The 14833-nt window shown below is 36.0% G+C and overlaps 1 protein-coding gene across 3 annotated transcripts in view; it reads right to left on the bottom strand.

Moving 5' to 3' along the window:
- Positions 1-14833, bottom strand: part of KMT2E (lysine methyltransferase 2E (inactive)) — a 56482-nt gene that overhangs the window by 18164 nt on the left and 23485 nt on the right. For all 3 annotated transcript variants that reach the window (XM_084206454.1, XM_084206456.1, XM_084206455.1), the window contains 10 exons: positions 13228-13339; positions 12593-12822; positions 10901-10981; positions 10669-10727; positions 6327-6499; positions 5283-5321; positions 3470-3682; positions 1959-2089; positions 761-878; positions 501-610 (listed from right to left, as the gene is read on the bottom strand). In XM_084206454.1, coding sequence (XP_084062580.1) covers positions 501-610; positions 761-878; positions 1959-2089; positions 3470-3682; positions 5283-5321; positions 6327-6499; positions 10669-10727; positions 10901-10981; positions 12593-12822; positions 13228-13339 — 1266 coding nt within the window. The remainder of the gene's footprint in view (positions 1-500; positions 611-760; positions 879-1958; positions 2090-3469; positions 3683-5282; positions 5322-6326; positions 6500-10668; positions 10728-10900; positions 10982-12592; positions 12823-13227; positions 13340-14833) is intronic.

Below are 14833 nucleotides of genomic sequence, written 5' to 3'. Positions count from 1 at the left end.
ATGGCAGACAGTTTACAGCACGAGCACACCAAACTCAGAGTCACTTTGCACAATTTTAATACACTTGAATACACAGTAAATTCAAACATGTTCAACTGAAACAGGCTGTCAGTTGTTTCACATACTAAACACAACTACTATGTATTTTTAGAAGGAGTATGTCTACAACTCTTAAGAATGCCCAGTATCTTGAGATAGTCTGAACCCGTGCTGATTAATGCACGTGCTCTGTGGTCACACACAGTTCAGGTCAAGCAGCAAAGGCATGTCTGCACAGCACTACATCCAAGCTGGTTTAAGAGCAGGCCACAGAAATGAAGTAATAAAAATACACAACTCTGCCCACACACACATTGTTCATTGTAAATACAGTGCCTAAGGAGCTTTGTGTTATTAAAACATGCAAGAAAGTAAATGATGCAAAACCAAAGCCATTCTGAATTGCAAAGTAACTTACTGAGCATTAGAGGTATTTTAGAACAGCATTCTCAAATACTTACCAATTTCCATAATCAAAATCAAATGCTATGGTAATCTCTGCTCCCTTTGGAATGTTATGGATGGAGTAAATATAAAGATGAATTGTTCCATCTTCAATTACATGCCTCACCTGTAGTCAAGAGAATGTTATTATATTATAATGAATTACTTTCAAGTCCTTGTATAAAAATTGTAGGGATTGCTCAAATTATCAGGAATCTCATGGAAAAGGAGATTCCTAAGTAAACTAAACCTAGTTTAACTTCCTAAACGTGCTCACCTCTGCATTTGGTGTACACGAACGTCTGATAAATCGAGCTTCATTTCCAAAAGTCCTTGCATCAACACACATTTCTAGCCCATGGAATTTGGAGTAAAACAAAACAAACGGGTATGGCCTGAAAAACACACAAGAAAATTGGGAATTTAATAATTTTTGAAGATACTAAACAGTGCTTATTCTCCTTATTAGCCAGCTTTGTAACATGATGCTTGGTACAATACACCAAATTTGGAGGCTAACCTAAGAATGACATGTTTATATTTAAGCTTCATGACTTCAGCAGGTACATTCCCCACATATATTCTCAGAACCTCAAGATGGAGTTACAGCCCTGTATCATCTACATAGGATCTACAGGGAGAACATTAACAGAGCAAGCACTAGACATGGCAGACACACAGTTAAAGTTTTTCAAATTCCTTAAACTTTTTTTATGGCAGGCCCCAAAATGAAACTCAGAAATTTATACACCACATGGAATAATTTTTTAAAAAGTAAGACCACCACATCCCTGCCTAAGAACTGCAGCATCACTAGCACCAATCCTCCTGAAGGAAAGGGGGCCTCCAAATACTTTATGAAGTCATGCCTTAAATTCTGCTATTCCAAGTGCCAAAGAACCAACCCTTCTATCTTTACTGAGCAAAAGCTGGGTGTTCTATCTCCTCCAATAGGCCTTCTGCAAATTCCTGAGGAGGTGTGTTCATGCAGTTAGTGGCAGCATCAAAACCAATCCACAGGAAGAAGGAAGCAGTCACATACTGCTCAGTAAACTAACTAGAGAACTCTGACAGTACAACAGCCCCAAGCTGACCTGTGTCCAATTTCATTCTCAGCCTCATGGACTTAAAATCCGTTTTTCTCATGAAAGATAAAGCCTTTACCATTAATATATTAATTATTTTATGATGGCAGAACCTGTCTATTTCCTGGTTTAAGGTGTACAACCACCCAACTGAGCATGCAGGAGTTCTATAATCAGGGAGGAACAAAAAAGAAAACTAGCTCCTGAACAAATCTGTAAGGATATTCAGAAGAGAAAGGGACAGAAAAGGTTCCAGCTGTCACTACTTTTAATCAGACACAGTAAAATACAAGACACTGCTGGTAACTAAGATCCACTTGTACTTGAAGCAACAGTTTGCCAAACACCATTTTAACAGTTACTTGACTGAAACATTAAGAATGAACAAACCTTTTAAAGAAATATCCATTAGCTTCAAATTGTTCTCTCAGCATGAACTTTCCTCTGTATTCAATAATAAGTGCATCGGGAGGCAAGTCTTTGGCAGCCTTTAAAATTTTCTTGTTTTTTTGCACATAACTCTGTAAAGACATAGATTCATTTATGAATTTTTACTTTCCACCATTTTTCCATTATTATTAATAGCATATTATATTTTCACAACTGTTAAACAATTTTATATGAACTAAAAAAGCCCCTTCTTTTTGTAATTAAACCTCCAGACTGAACTGACCAAGCTGTCTTGCTCACCTAGCAATGCTACAAGTTATCAATTTAGACACAAGGTCTAAATTTGGCCCTAGCTCTCCAGGACATGGCTGAAAACCAACATATTCATGTTTTTACAATTCAAGTACTATAGCCTTTAGGGCACTTAACTCTCACCATGACTAGGATGAATTGCTGCATTGTTTTGCACAATTTTCAAAAAACTTCAATTCCTTTGAACAAAACAAAACATGCAGACATAAAACAACATTCACAACTCATTAAAAAAAAAAGAACAGGGAAATAACATAATAATTGGAAAAAAAAATCCTGACAGAGTTTCCAAATTCATTTTCATATCTTTAGATGGAAGGATGGCTTTAATTAAAAACCAATACATACCCTGGCAATTAGTGAACTCACACCTCTCATAACTGTCATCACCAATGAAAAAGGAAGTAGCCTCTATGTAGGCAAAAGGCTCTGTAAGTAGGGATATTCCTCTAAGGAGGGTGTCCCATATGCCATGATGGTCTTTGAGAAAAAGAAGCAAAGATGCTTCCATTAATCTGCTACAGTAACTACTCCTCAAGATTTCTGCTACAAAATGCTAAGTTTTTTACATGGCTCTGATTTTAAGCCTGTAAGTAACTGGTAAGTTACTGATAATTAGAAAAAAAGCACTGCACAATTTCTTCATAAACTAGAAATTACAGGATCATGAGTTAAAAAATAATCAGTATCAGAAGTACCAGCCATGAACATCCAGAACACCTACCACACCTTAAGAAAAATGTAGACAATGAACATCTTGATACACACAGTAGGGGAAAAAAAATAAATTAAGTTCCAGTGGTTCTTTCTACTCTAACCACTCCAGGTATCTCTCAGAGAGAAACAGCAGCAAAGTTGACTAAAGCTGACTGTGTGTCAAGAGACAATCTAAGGGCAACCTAATGTTCAGGCTGAAACTAACACCTTAGCTACTTTTTAGGATAAATGATATGCAAATGTAAACATAACCAGGGTGGTACAGAATGTATAAAAATCTGAAAAATATGTTAAAATTCTGATGAGACAAGGAACAAAAAGTGAATGTGAAGTCCCTTTTTTTGGTGTTTTTTCCTGTGGCTTTTTTTTTGTTTTGGTTTAGGGTTCTTTGGTTGGTTGGGGTTGGCTGGGGCTTTTTTTAGGCATCTAATGTCATGGCACCAACACAGCATGCAGTAACACAACAAGGCACAGCTCATTACCTCTACCGGAGGTTTGAAAATCAGATTGCTGGTGCTGACTTCTTTTTTGTCATTTCCATTGCCTAATCTGAGAGCTATTTTTTGTGCCTCCCTCTGGACACCTTCGCTGTATTGGTTATTATTTGCTTCTTCGTAACGATCCATCCATGCCTTGATTTTAGTTTCCCATCCAAAGTTCGAACTGTCAGTAGGATCAATCTCTGGAGCTGAGCCCTAAAAATGGAATTAGTGACCAGATATTAGAAGGCAAGATACTAAAATAAAAAGAAAAATTCTATAACATGACAGAAAATGATGGGCAAAGGTATGCCGCTGATTTACGGGTTGGGTTTCTTTAGCAAGTCTAGCATAAAACTTTGTATTACTTAAAAACATTGAATTAAATTCAGTCCCATTACATTCGTCCTTTCAAGAATTTTATTATTTATTAAGTATCACCCAAGTTCAGGAATGCTTTCCCTCCTCAACAGTGATTCCTGCTCTTAGTGGGATGAGAATGGAGAGTGACATTGTTTCCTCCCACAACTGCACTGCATCATGAATATAAGTGCAGGAGTTGGAGGGTCAGATCTCCCTGCCCACTCAACTTTTGTGAGCATATGCAAATATAGAGAACTCCAGCTTTTATCCTGTAATACACAAAACTTGATATTCCCCTTTCAACTTCAAAGATCATGCTGTATCTTTTCTTCTGCTGCATAACTTACTAAACTCTACTGATCGTACACCTGCTACATTAAGGTTGTGACTCTAATGTTACAGGCTTTGCACATAAAATTTTTCTCTCCTTATCTGCTCCTCACTATACAATTTCCTTCTGCAGTGCTTCAGATCCTTTCACTTTTAAAGAAAGTGCCATTGTACCTCCAGACCTCACAAGCAGCAGCCAGGCTGCAGCCAACCAAAGCTCCTTACGGACAGCAGCAGCCAGCCAACGCTCCCTTTTCTATCCACCTGAGCAGAGACACTATTAAACATTAATAAAACACAAGTAGTTCAGCAATTCAATTTACCTGGTTACATTTCTTTTGTGCATGAAGAAAACCATACACACAAACAGCATTTCAAAGGTGTGATGCTAAGACAACCATGAAAAAACAATGGAACCTTACAAGCACCATATTAAAAACCCCACAAAATGAGAGATTTTTCTTCCCCAATTCCATCTTCACTGTTCCCAAGGCACATCTTAGATATTTGAAGCATAAATTGCATCCCACTTTTTTTATATATTCCAAGCATGAATGAAGTATGGAAATACCTAGTTCTCACACCATGCACATTATGTCACAGAAAATTTAAAGACTGCTGTAACATTTAATTCTTAAAAAGCATACAACCCAATACGATTCCCTCAGACTACGCCAGTACCAGTGAGTAAAATCCTGCCAGATATACAGGAGTCCCACGAGGTGTAGATGGAGGTTTGACAGAGCAGAACCACTAACTTAGCTTTCAAATTCAATACAGTCATTTCATTATTTCGCCGCTAAACAGTTATGAAAAGCTGGAGCCACTAAATTCAAATGAGGCGTTCACTCAATTTTACTCCCTTGCATAGCACACACGAGCCCCAATTAATCCACTGGCTCTTGAAATAAAAATTTGCACCAATTTCAGTTAATTTTGCAGGACAAAGATGTAGTGCTCATACTTTTATTTCAAATCACTGTGATGCATACGTAATATATTAGTTACCAAGAAGAGAATATTGTAGTTCTTAAGTGTATAGCCCCAATTATAATCTTGATGCTTATTATTTAAGTACACTACAGTTAAGGTCTGAAACTAAACCCAAACAAAATCATATTACCTTTACTCTTGAAGATTTCCTGGATCCTTCTCGAAATGCCTGGAATAAAATTAAGATACTCATATTCACTAGAGGAAATATAAAATCTCTTAAAGAATTGAAAACCTACTAAGTAACAACTTTTCAATTAAACATGAAAGATAAAAACAACACAACAAACTAAGCTGAAATTTCAAGAAGGTAAGAGTTTACATCTCACAAAACACATTTTAAAAACCATTCAGCATTCCTAAGTGCACAGTAGTCAGCTACCTATACCTTTCTCTCACATTAGAACTTGATTCTCCAGAATTTCAGAATTCTGGAGAATTCAAGCCAAAATATCAGAGGTAACAGAAGAATACATGGCAATAGATTTGTATTGAAAATTATTCAATCAAAAGGAAACATTTTACTAAAGATTTCCAAAAATACATCAATAACTTATTCTGACTTGAAGTTTTAAAGAAAAAATTTCTTATCCAAGCCAAGAAAATGAACTACGAAAACCACTTATTTAGGAAGTCCCATGTACTTCTTCACAAATTTTTTGTCTTCACATGTTATACTGTTTATACATCTGTAGCTAAACAGCATGTCAGTATTTTTTTACTCTAATTAGTTTAGCAGCTAGCTTTGTGACAGCATACTTCCACACAATTTCTACTCAAATAAATGGAGTCACATCAGGACAACTGATGGCAAGTATTTCCGTACTTAAAACCACCACAAATGAAGACTTAAGGAATTCTTCTTCAGGTAACCCAAAGCTTGTTCTGCACCACCTCTAACTATTTCAAATGGTCCAGTAAATACAATTCCTGTGGTGAGATTCTGCCTCAATTATAAAACTGAACATGCCCAGTAAGGATGTATTAACTTGAAATACGGAGGAGTCATGGGGATCAGGCACCCAGGAAGACTACCATTTAGTGCAGAGTAATACATTTCAAACTAAAACCAGGTAGTAAAATGCCTGATTTTTAAATCAGTGTCTCTTGCTAAGAAATGTCACATAGCTATAATTTATAACACAAAGTAGTAAGAGAAATTACATTCACTTACTTTTTTACATTTTGCTATGTTCTGTTCTTTCTCTCCACTTTTTTTCCTCTTCTTATCATTGACTTTTGTAACTCTTGTAGCAGTTAACGTAATTGTCGTTGGTGTGTGTTGATAAGCTGTATATAGTTCCACAGGAACCTCATCACCACTCTCTGTTGCACTGGTGTCCCCATCTTTAAAACAAAGAATACTCTGTAAATAATTAAGTACTGCAGAAAGAACACTCACTAGCTACTCTACATCTGTCTCCAAAACACAAAAATTCATAATGACAAACGCTCCAAGCACTCATATGCAAACTTCACCAACAGTTGCAACAGCTTAAAAATGAAGGACCAATGAGAAACTGGTAATTAAGACAGGTTTGTAATGCAAGGTTAGAAAAAGGTAGCAGATTAAATTCCATTCTTTGAATGGAAATTATGACCATATTCCACTTTAAGCAAAATTAGAACCAGAACAAAAGAGGTAAAAAAATCTGTTAACACATTCACTTATATGTAGCTTTTACTTGTAATACAGCATTTGGAGTCTCTAAGATGACTGTATTCTAGAAGGGATTAAAATTAATGACTGACCAGCTTTTCTTGTGAAGCCCTATTAATTAATCACATGTCCTAGACATAATCAACTATTTCAGCTGCAATTTGCACTGTCAAGTGCCTTTTTCAGGGTTAATATGTCAATTTAGCCAAAAGCCTTTTGTACTCAGAATCCCCTAACAGTAACATTCTGCTACTCAGGAAGAGAAAAGAGACGATCAGACATAAACTGACAGATACTTTTTCTTTGTGCTGTGCTCTCACAGACCTAAAGGCCAAAGCCTGAAATCTAGCATACATCAGCATTTATGTCAGACAAACACATATCCTGACCTGAAACAGGATTACCCTAGTTCTGTCAAGATGAAAGGCTGTGAAGGATGGGGAGGATTGGAAAAGAGATGATGCACACAGATAAGAGACTGTTGTTTGCATGTGGCTCAGTACAGGCTTCTCAGATTTTAGCAGCTTTTCCAAATATTCTGCATTCAGTAAATACACTTCACACTAAGCAAAACTTCCTCATATGGCACAGAAGCAGGCTTTACAAATACTTACTACGAGAGCAGAGAAAACGTTCCTTCTGCTCTCAGAAGGATGTTGCTTTAATCAGTGCACTCAGCAGTCCTAATTCTCGAAACCCTCTTTACTAAATAAAGAACTCCAGCTACTGGTTACTCTGGATTTTTCCTGCTCACAACACTCCTTAACAGGATTCTTCTGTGCATAGCAAACAATCCCATTTTACCATCTTGGTTATTCTTTTGAACACCTTATCAGGCACATAATTATACTTCATAAGCTAGGAACTGATGATGTTTTCTGAATTTGTTAACGTCTATACTGAGAATATTTCCTAAATGAGCATAAAAAGCACAAGGAAAGAACAAACGTCTAATCAAAGAAAAATAAACAGCAGAATAACCAATGCCTAAGATACAGAAATTCCAGAACAGAAACTGAAAATTGTCAGTGTCTGTAGTCCATACACTAGTGCCTACAGAATCATGACATCACAGCCACACACCTCTCCCCCTTGCCCCAAAGCCCACAAAACACTGTCTTCCTTAGGGAAACAACATTTCAGTATTGCTGTCTACACTGTGCTCTAACTTACTGTAAAGAATAATTACCTCAGCTGAACATATAATTACAAAGAGTTGTTTTGAGACACTCCTTTCTAACCTACATAACCTGCTTTCACTTTGAAGAGCCTTAGTAAAGCACACTAAGGGGAGATCTTGAGTTTGCATGTCAGAAGCAAAGACACAAACTCTCCAAATTTCACAAGTTCTGGGCCCAGATTCATTTACCCATAAAGAGCAAGTAACCTTGACAGCATCAATTTCAAGATCAAACAGCTTGAAGCAACATCCTTGTTTAAGTTATACATCTAGATATTTTATCTCAAAAACAAACAAACAAAACAAACAAAAAAACCCCAAAAACCCACAAAAAAACACCCAAAAAACCCCAAAATAAGCCCCCCAGAGAAACCCAAAACATCCAGTATACAACTGAGGGAGCACTGGCTTAACAAAGGTGCTCAGTTCACTGAACCATAGTCGGTAATCCACTGCATATTAAGCTGTACCAGAACTGGACTTTTATACCAGAAAAACAAAATCAACACCATCTCATACAACCACAGGACCCAGAACAATGGGCTAAAAACGTTGCCAGAAAAAAAATGATGTGATTACACATAAAAGCTTAACACACACAATTTTCTATCATGTGAAATGTTCAATTAAAAGCTCTTTTCTTGAAGCAAACCATCCAATCTACTACTTTCTCCCCACTGTTAACCTTTGAATGAAACACAGCTAAGCCAGCAACTCTTAAGAAATCTTTACAACACAAACATTTTACTCTAAAGAATTCTCATCTTTAAGTGAAAAGCCCTATATATACAGACTTATTCATCAAAGAGTATCCAAATTATGCAGTCTTACCTTTTATCAAACACCTGTAAATTACTAATAATTAAGTTAAAAGTAACATTCTGTTGAGTATCTAAACCATTGAAAAGATCCACTCAAACTGATGCCACTTGTGCTTTTCCTACTCAAAATCATCCATGAAAATTGCCCATTTTACTCATGTCTCACACGTCTCAGTTTATACCCAAAATCACTAAGTCCAACCAAACTGTCCAGCAGTCAACATAAACTACATTCACCCAAGCTGAACGGGAATTAAGAGGTGTAAGCACAGACATTCAAGTTACGTATGATAAATCACAGTAATCAATACTGCACTTTGATCACATTTTAGATTAAAGAGACCCAGAATTTTTCTTTCTTTTTAACTGTTCTGATACTTTTGCTTTACCATTTAGTATCTCCTTTCCTACTTAATTCATGTAACACATTTGGAACACTGATCATCAAGACTGAGGAGGGTTAAACATTAACTTCAAAGGTAAGATCTCATCAGCTCCTAAGATTTTTAATCTCTCATCCCTTAAGTTTACAGTAAATGATCAGATAGTGTGTCTGCAAATCCCAAGAGATTATTTAAATAGCTCAGATCATCAACTTTCCCTATTTGTTATGAAAATTCAAGTTCAACCTCACAGTAGTATGAGACCAGTCAGTGAACTCCAACTCCAAATGAGTTATAAATCTACTTGTTCTACTATTTCAAAAGAATCAACAAAAATAATTTTAAATTCCGAAAATTTTTACAATTAAAATTTGGTTGACCTAGTAGGTCAACCAAAACTCTGTAAAATAAGCTTGGTTTTGTTAAAATGAAAACAGACAAAACAAAAAATGACCGTGGGTTTTTAAGTAGGTCATTAACACCTTTAAAAGACTTCAGGCAACTCAGTACCAGACAACACCAAGTGTCAACTGCACCAAGAAGCCCAGCTGTGCCACAAGCCCCTCAGACTTTCTGAAGCTGTATGAAGTGGACTGCAAGACCATATGTACACGGTAATTTAAAAAGAAATCTTAAAATACCCACACACTCTACTACCTCAGAGACATGATGCGGAAGTAAAACATGTTACATTTAGGAGGATGACCTCCTCCCAAGTTATTACTTTTGTAATAGAGCTTCAAAGTACCAGCTGCCAACCAAGAATTCTACAACACGCTTTGGTAATGGCCAGACAGAACTCCTGACAAGTTAGGCCAGATGAGTTTTGAAATCCTGTGAACAAGTTCAAGAACTACTTGCATAAAATACCCAGACTGAAATGGGTACTTGCACTACATGCCACCTTGGTTATCAAAGGCAAAAAACCCTCAAAACATTGCTATCACCAACATTGTATTGACTTGGTGAAACAATTTTTCCCATTGTCCAAAAAAACCCAGAGGCATATCAAAACACCCAATCTATATCCAACATGTAAGAATTAGGATTTCTTCCTAAAACTTTTTTCCAGAATGAAAGTAGACTTAGAAACCGTCTCTCATTCCAAAAGAAGAAACTTAAAGCTTTTCCACTTTATTTTCAGCACCTTAGTCAAAGGAGTTACAGTTATTATAAAAGCAACATTGCTTACTAAGAAACTCAAACACTGTTGAACAGATTGAATCATTCCGCACTGCTATAAAAACCCCACAGTGCTGAAAAAACCATTAATGAAACAGGTGGAGCTACAACAATTCTGATACTGTTATCTTGGTAACAAAACAGTCAAGTAAAAGGCAGTGATTTACTGAACCTTATATGCTGAAGGCTCTTGAAACTGTGGGAACCATGTATGTGCTCTGAAGTCTTTATATATAATTTAGATTTATTTTATCAGCTTTACTAAGAAAAGAGCTTTAAATTTCACTCACCTGACATATTTTCCCGTTTCCTTCGTTGCAACAGCACTGCTCTTTCTTTATCTAAACTCCTGAAATTAGAAAATAAATGAGTGCATTAAAGTATTAAAACAGACCTCTAGCATTTCCCATTGACTATTACAGAATAAACAGTAAAGTAACTAAACGTTCAGATACTTAGAAAAATACCAGTTGTGCACTGTTCCATTCCATTTTACAGTTCAAAATCAACCAAACTACTCACCTGGGTTGGCAACGTTCACACAGATATATGTCAGGAATATGCTGTCTGTCAATCCCCATGCAGTCAATGTGCTGCCAGACACTATGAAAACACCAAAACAAAACCCCAACTTTAAAGTACAATTTTAAAAATTGCATGCACAATACACAGAGAAAGTAAACTGCTCTTTTATTTTCATTGTCATCTTTACTCAGATTGAATACTGTTTACATCTCAATCACTATCTTTGCCACCACTCTGCTAGCTGACTTGTTTTCTCTCTTGGAAATTTTTCTCCAACATCAGAAATAAAATGGTAAATTATCACAATAGAGAACAAGATAGAGACAAATACCCTCAGCAACAAGACTTACGATTTACATAGCAACAAGTGGTTTGGTTTTAAACAGAAGGATTCAATTCCCTTTTAGAAATGGGTACATAAAATATTTCTATTTAAGAAATATACACTAAGGTACAGTTTGATTTCCTTATATATTTTAAGAGAAAAACAAATATACATTTTTATGCACCCTGTTATAAACTGGTAGTACTGCTGAACAGCATAGAAAGAGCTTTAACTTTTCCCAGTGTCAGGGAAGAGACGGCTTGCTAGACTGAAGGCTAACATAAAGCAGTAGCTTACACTCAGCCCTACATTGCTAGAAGGATGAGGGACACAAAAATAGTTATCTTCCCACTTGGAAAGAGTTGTGGTAAATTCACAACTCCTCACAGAGAATCTCTTCTTCAAGGAAAAAGACTCTACCTAACTGGTGACTGCCCACAACACCACTGCTGGAAGAACATAATACATTTCAAAATACTGAGCAAGATTATCAGAATTTAGGATAATCAGAAATTACTAACAAGCTTGTTACATAAGCAGGCAGAAGAATGGAGCTCAAATTAATATTTTAACTAGCTATGACTATTATCTTATAAATACACAAATTTATAACAAATGCAGCAGCATTCATTAAACAAATGTAAGAATGCAGGCTAATATTGAGTAGAAATACAACATTTGTCTTCTCCTGGTCAGTGTATCAGCTCTAAAAATTTCTAATCTTATTTTTCCAATTCCAAGTATTCAAAAGCTATCTCTTATTATACTGTGATCAAATAGGTACTTAAGCATAAACTCAGAAGTCTAAATATTTAACTTCTGCTTCTTCACTAAGAATCTAGGTTAGTTTTTTCATACTTATTAACCAAATCCTTTGAAAAACGAAGAGTAATCAGAAAGATCACGCACAGAGAAACCAATACTCATGAAGTTTCTTTCACATCATTTTGCATCCTTCAAGTTCTTTGATTTACATATACATAATTCACCAAGATGCTTTATTACTCAGTACATGCACACTAAGTAATGCCTAGGTATTCACTTTACCCTACCAATAAATAACTTGGGACAGAGTACCACAGAAATCCTTTTTAGAGGGGAAAAAAGGTATACCCTTATTAAGCAGCAATGCACAAGCAAAGGCATGACCAAACTCATGAGGAGTCAAGAGTGACTGGTTAAATTATAAAATAATCACTGGCCTTAACTATGTTGCCTATTAGAAAAACACACAGCCTTCAAGCATTTTTTGATGGAAGGAAATTTCTTGCGACTCATCGTAACTAAAACACGATTTAGCTACATTTACTTTCAGTGCAGCCTTTAGTAATTTTTACTTTTTAAGTTATTTTATTATGCTTTACCTGCATTTGTCACAACAGATCATATATCCATCATCATGTGTAAAGCCACAAATGCATCTGGTAATATCTGTTCCATAGCTTCCATCCTCTGACGTACTGATGGTAGTAGCACTGGAGGTTTCATCAAAGTTGGGAGTGGTAAATATGCCTACTTCATTCTTGCTTATAAGCACTGATGGAGGAGGAGAAGCTGGAGGCGTTGGAGGAGGCCGAGCACCATAGTTATGGTCCTAGAATTTTGTGAAAAGGTAATTAATCGTAACTGCTCATACACTGATGGTTATTCAAGACAAAATGTAAGAATTCATTTGGCAAAGAACTTCAGGCTTAATTTTGTAGTAAAAAGTTAAGATTTTCTGTTCATATCCCAATTTTATATATTAAAGATATGTAAAATTCTGTATTTGTATTTTTAAATATTTATATTTCATATCCCAATTTAATCTTATTTTCTAACTTCTCAACTATGTTGTACATTTAAGTGCACTATGTTCGGCTTCTGATAGACCATTTTTATCCAACCTACCCAACTCCCAATAAGATATAGAAAGATAAGCATGAATCAGTTTTTCCAGAGAAAACCAGCAGATTTTTACATAATGTATTTTGTACAGAATACTTTACACAAAACTTACTGCATAGGGCAAACCAATGTAACTGTGTGAATGTGAGCCGCTGGTATACAACTGGTGTGGATAACTGTTCGATTTTTCAACTACCACAGGGCTAGCTTCTACAGATTCTGGTCTGCAAGGCAAAAGACAGAAGAAGAACAAATGCAATTACTATGTAATTTATATTAAAAAATTGGAGGTACTTGCTGCACAACTTCTAAATAATTTCCTATTGATTCCGTTTAAAGCAGCGTATGGAGGCAGCAACAAACTTGCAAGCCCCCACTAGCCCCCTCAATGAGCGGTAACAGAAGCTGCCAAAGGGAATTCTGCCCGAGGACTGATGCTGCATTCTGGGGGCTGCACAACCATCGAGCCCTGCAGCGACACGCAGCGGCAGTGGCGGGGCGCCGCCGCACTGACTGCTCCTACAAGCAGAAATCCAACTAGGACTAACTATCTAAACAAGGCAGTCTCAATTCAGTTATCTTTAAACAGAAAGAAAAAGCTGATAACAATTTGCAAGACAAGGTTTTATATCAGAGGCAGTGCCTTCTTCAATATACAAACTATGGCTTATATGCACTAAACCACAATACAAAACAAGTAAGATAAAGGAATACTAGAACAGGAAGAACTATTTGAGCACAAAAAATTACATCTTCATGGCCTTTCTCGAGCAGTTGTTCATGTGAGCATGACTGACATAACTTGCAGTTTTTTCATTGCACCCTATGATTTAATAACACTAAGACAAATGAATCCAGAAGTGGGCTTGTTTTAAACAAAAAAAAGGCACCACAAAATATCAACATTTAGAACTGAAGTGGACTTGATTCACATTACAAATCAGGTCTGGTTCAGTTTTCTATTTTTATTTTTGTTATGTGTGAATTCTATTGCCTGTCACATATCTTACTAATTCCTTGAGCTAATTTTTAAAATAAACTTGGTGTTTCTGAGTCTTAAATTAAAATAGATACTCATGGGATTTTTTTATTACACATAAATAGAGGCTTTTTTGCTGTGCCATGAAGCAATACTAGTTTGCTTTAAAATGACACCAGAAACTTACATTTGTTACTTTTTGGAAAGGATATAATTAATTATTACCTTTCTGAACAAAATGCGGTATTTTCACATCTCTTTGAAAGTGTCCTACTATTGGGTTTGATGGCCCATTTCTTCTTAAGAGCTTTTTCCCATGTGAGGTTACTACCCCAATGATAAAATTATTTAAGAAGAAACTAGTTAAAAGCACTTCTGGGGGAGGGCTTTAGTTTCTTGAATCCAAAGGAAAAAACTTTTTTAAAAGATTACTGTCTCCAACAGTCATCAGCTGCCTTTTTTTGAGAGAGTGAACAAACACATGAGCACAAAAATCATGTGAAGTACTAATGTTAAAAATACAACTTCTGACTAGCATAAGACAAACCAAATCTGACAGCACTTGCTCTTTGCTACCTCATAAAGCCGGAAAAATCCTTATTTACTCTCTTACACTCTTTCACAACTTGAAAATACAATTTTATTTGGAGTTTGTTATAATTAGCTTCTAGAAGAACTTCAGCTCATGACTAAAATAAAGACAAAAGATGAAAAAACTGTCTTTCCAACCAATTTGCTT

The sequence above is a fragment of the Fringilla coelebs genome (genome assembly GCF_963513975.1).
Source record: "Fringilla coelebs genome assembly, chromosome: 5".
In the NCBI taxonomy this organism is placed as follows: domain Eukaryota; kingdom Metazoa; phylum Chordata; class Aves; order Passeriformes; family Fringillidae; genus Fringilla; species Fringilla coelebs.
This window is presented reverse-complemented; position numbering and strand designations above follow the sequence as displayed.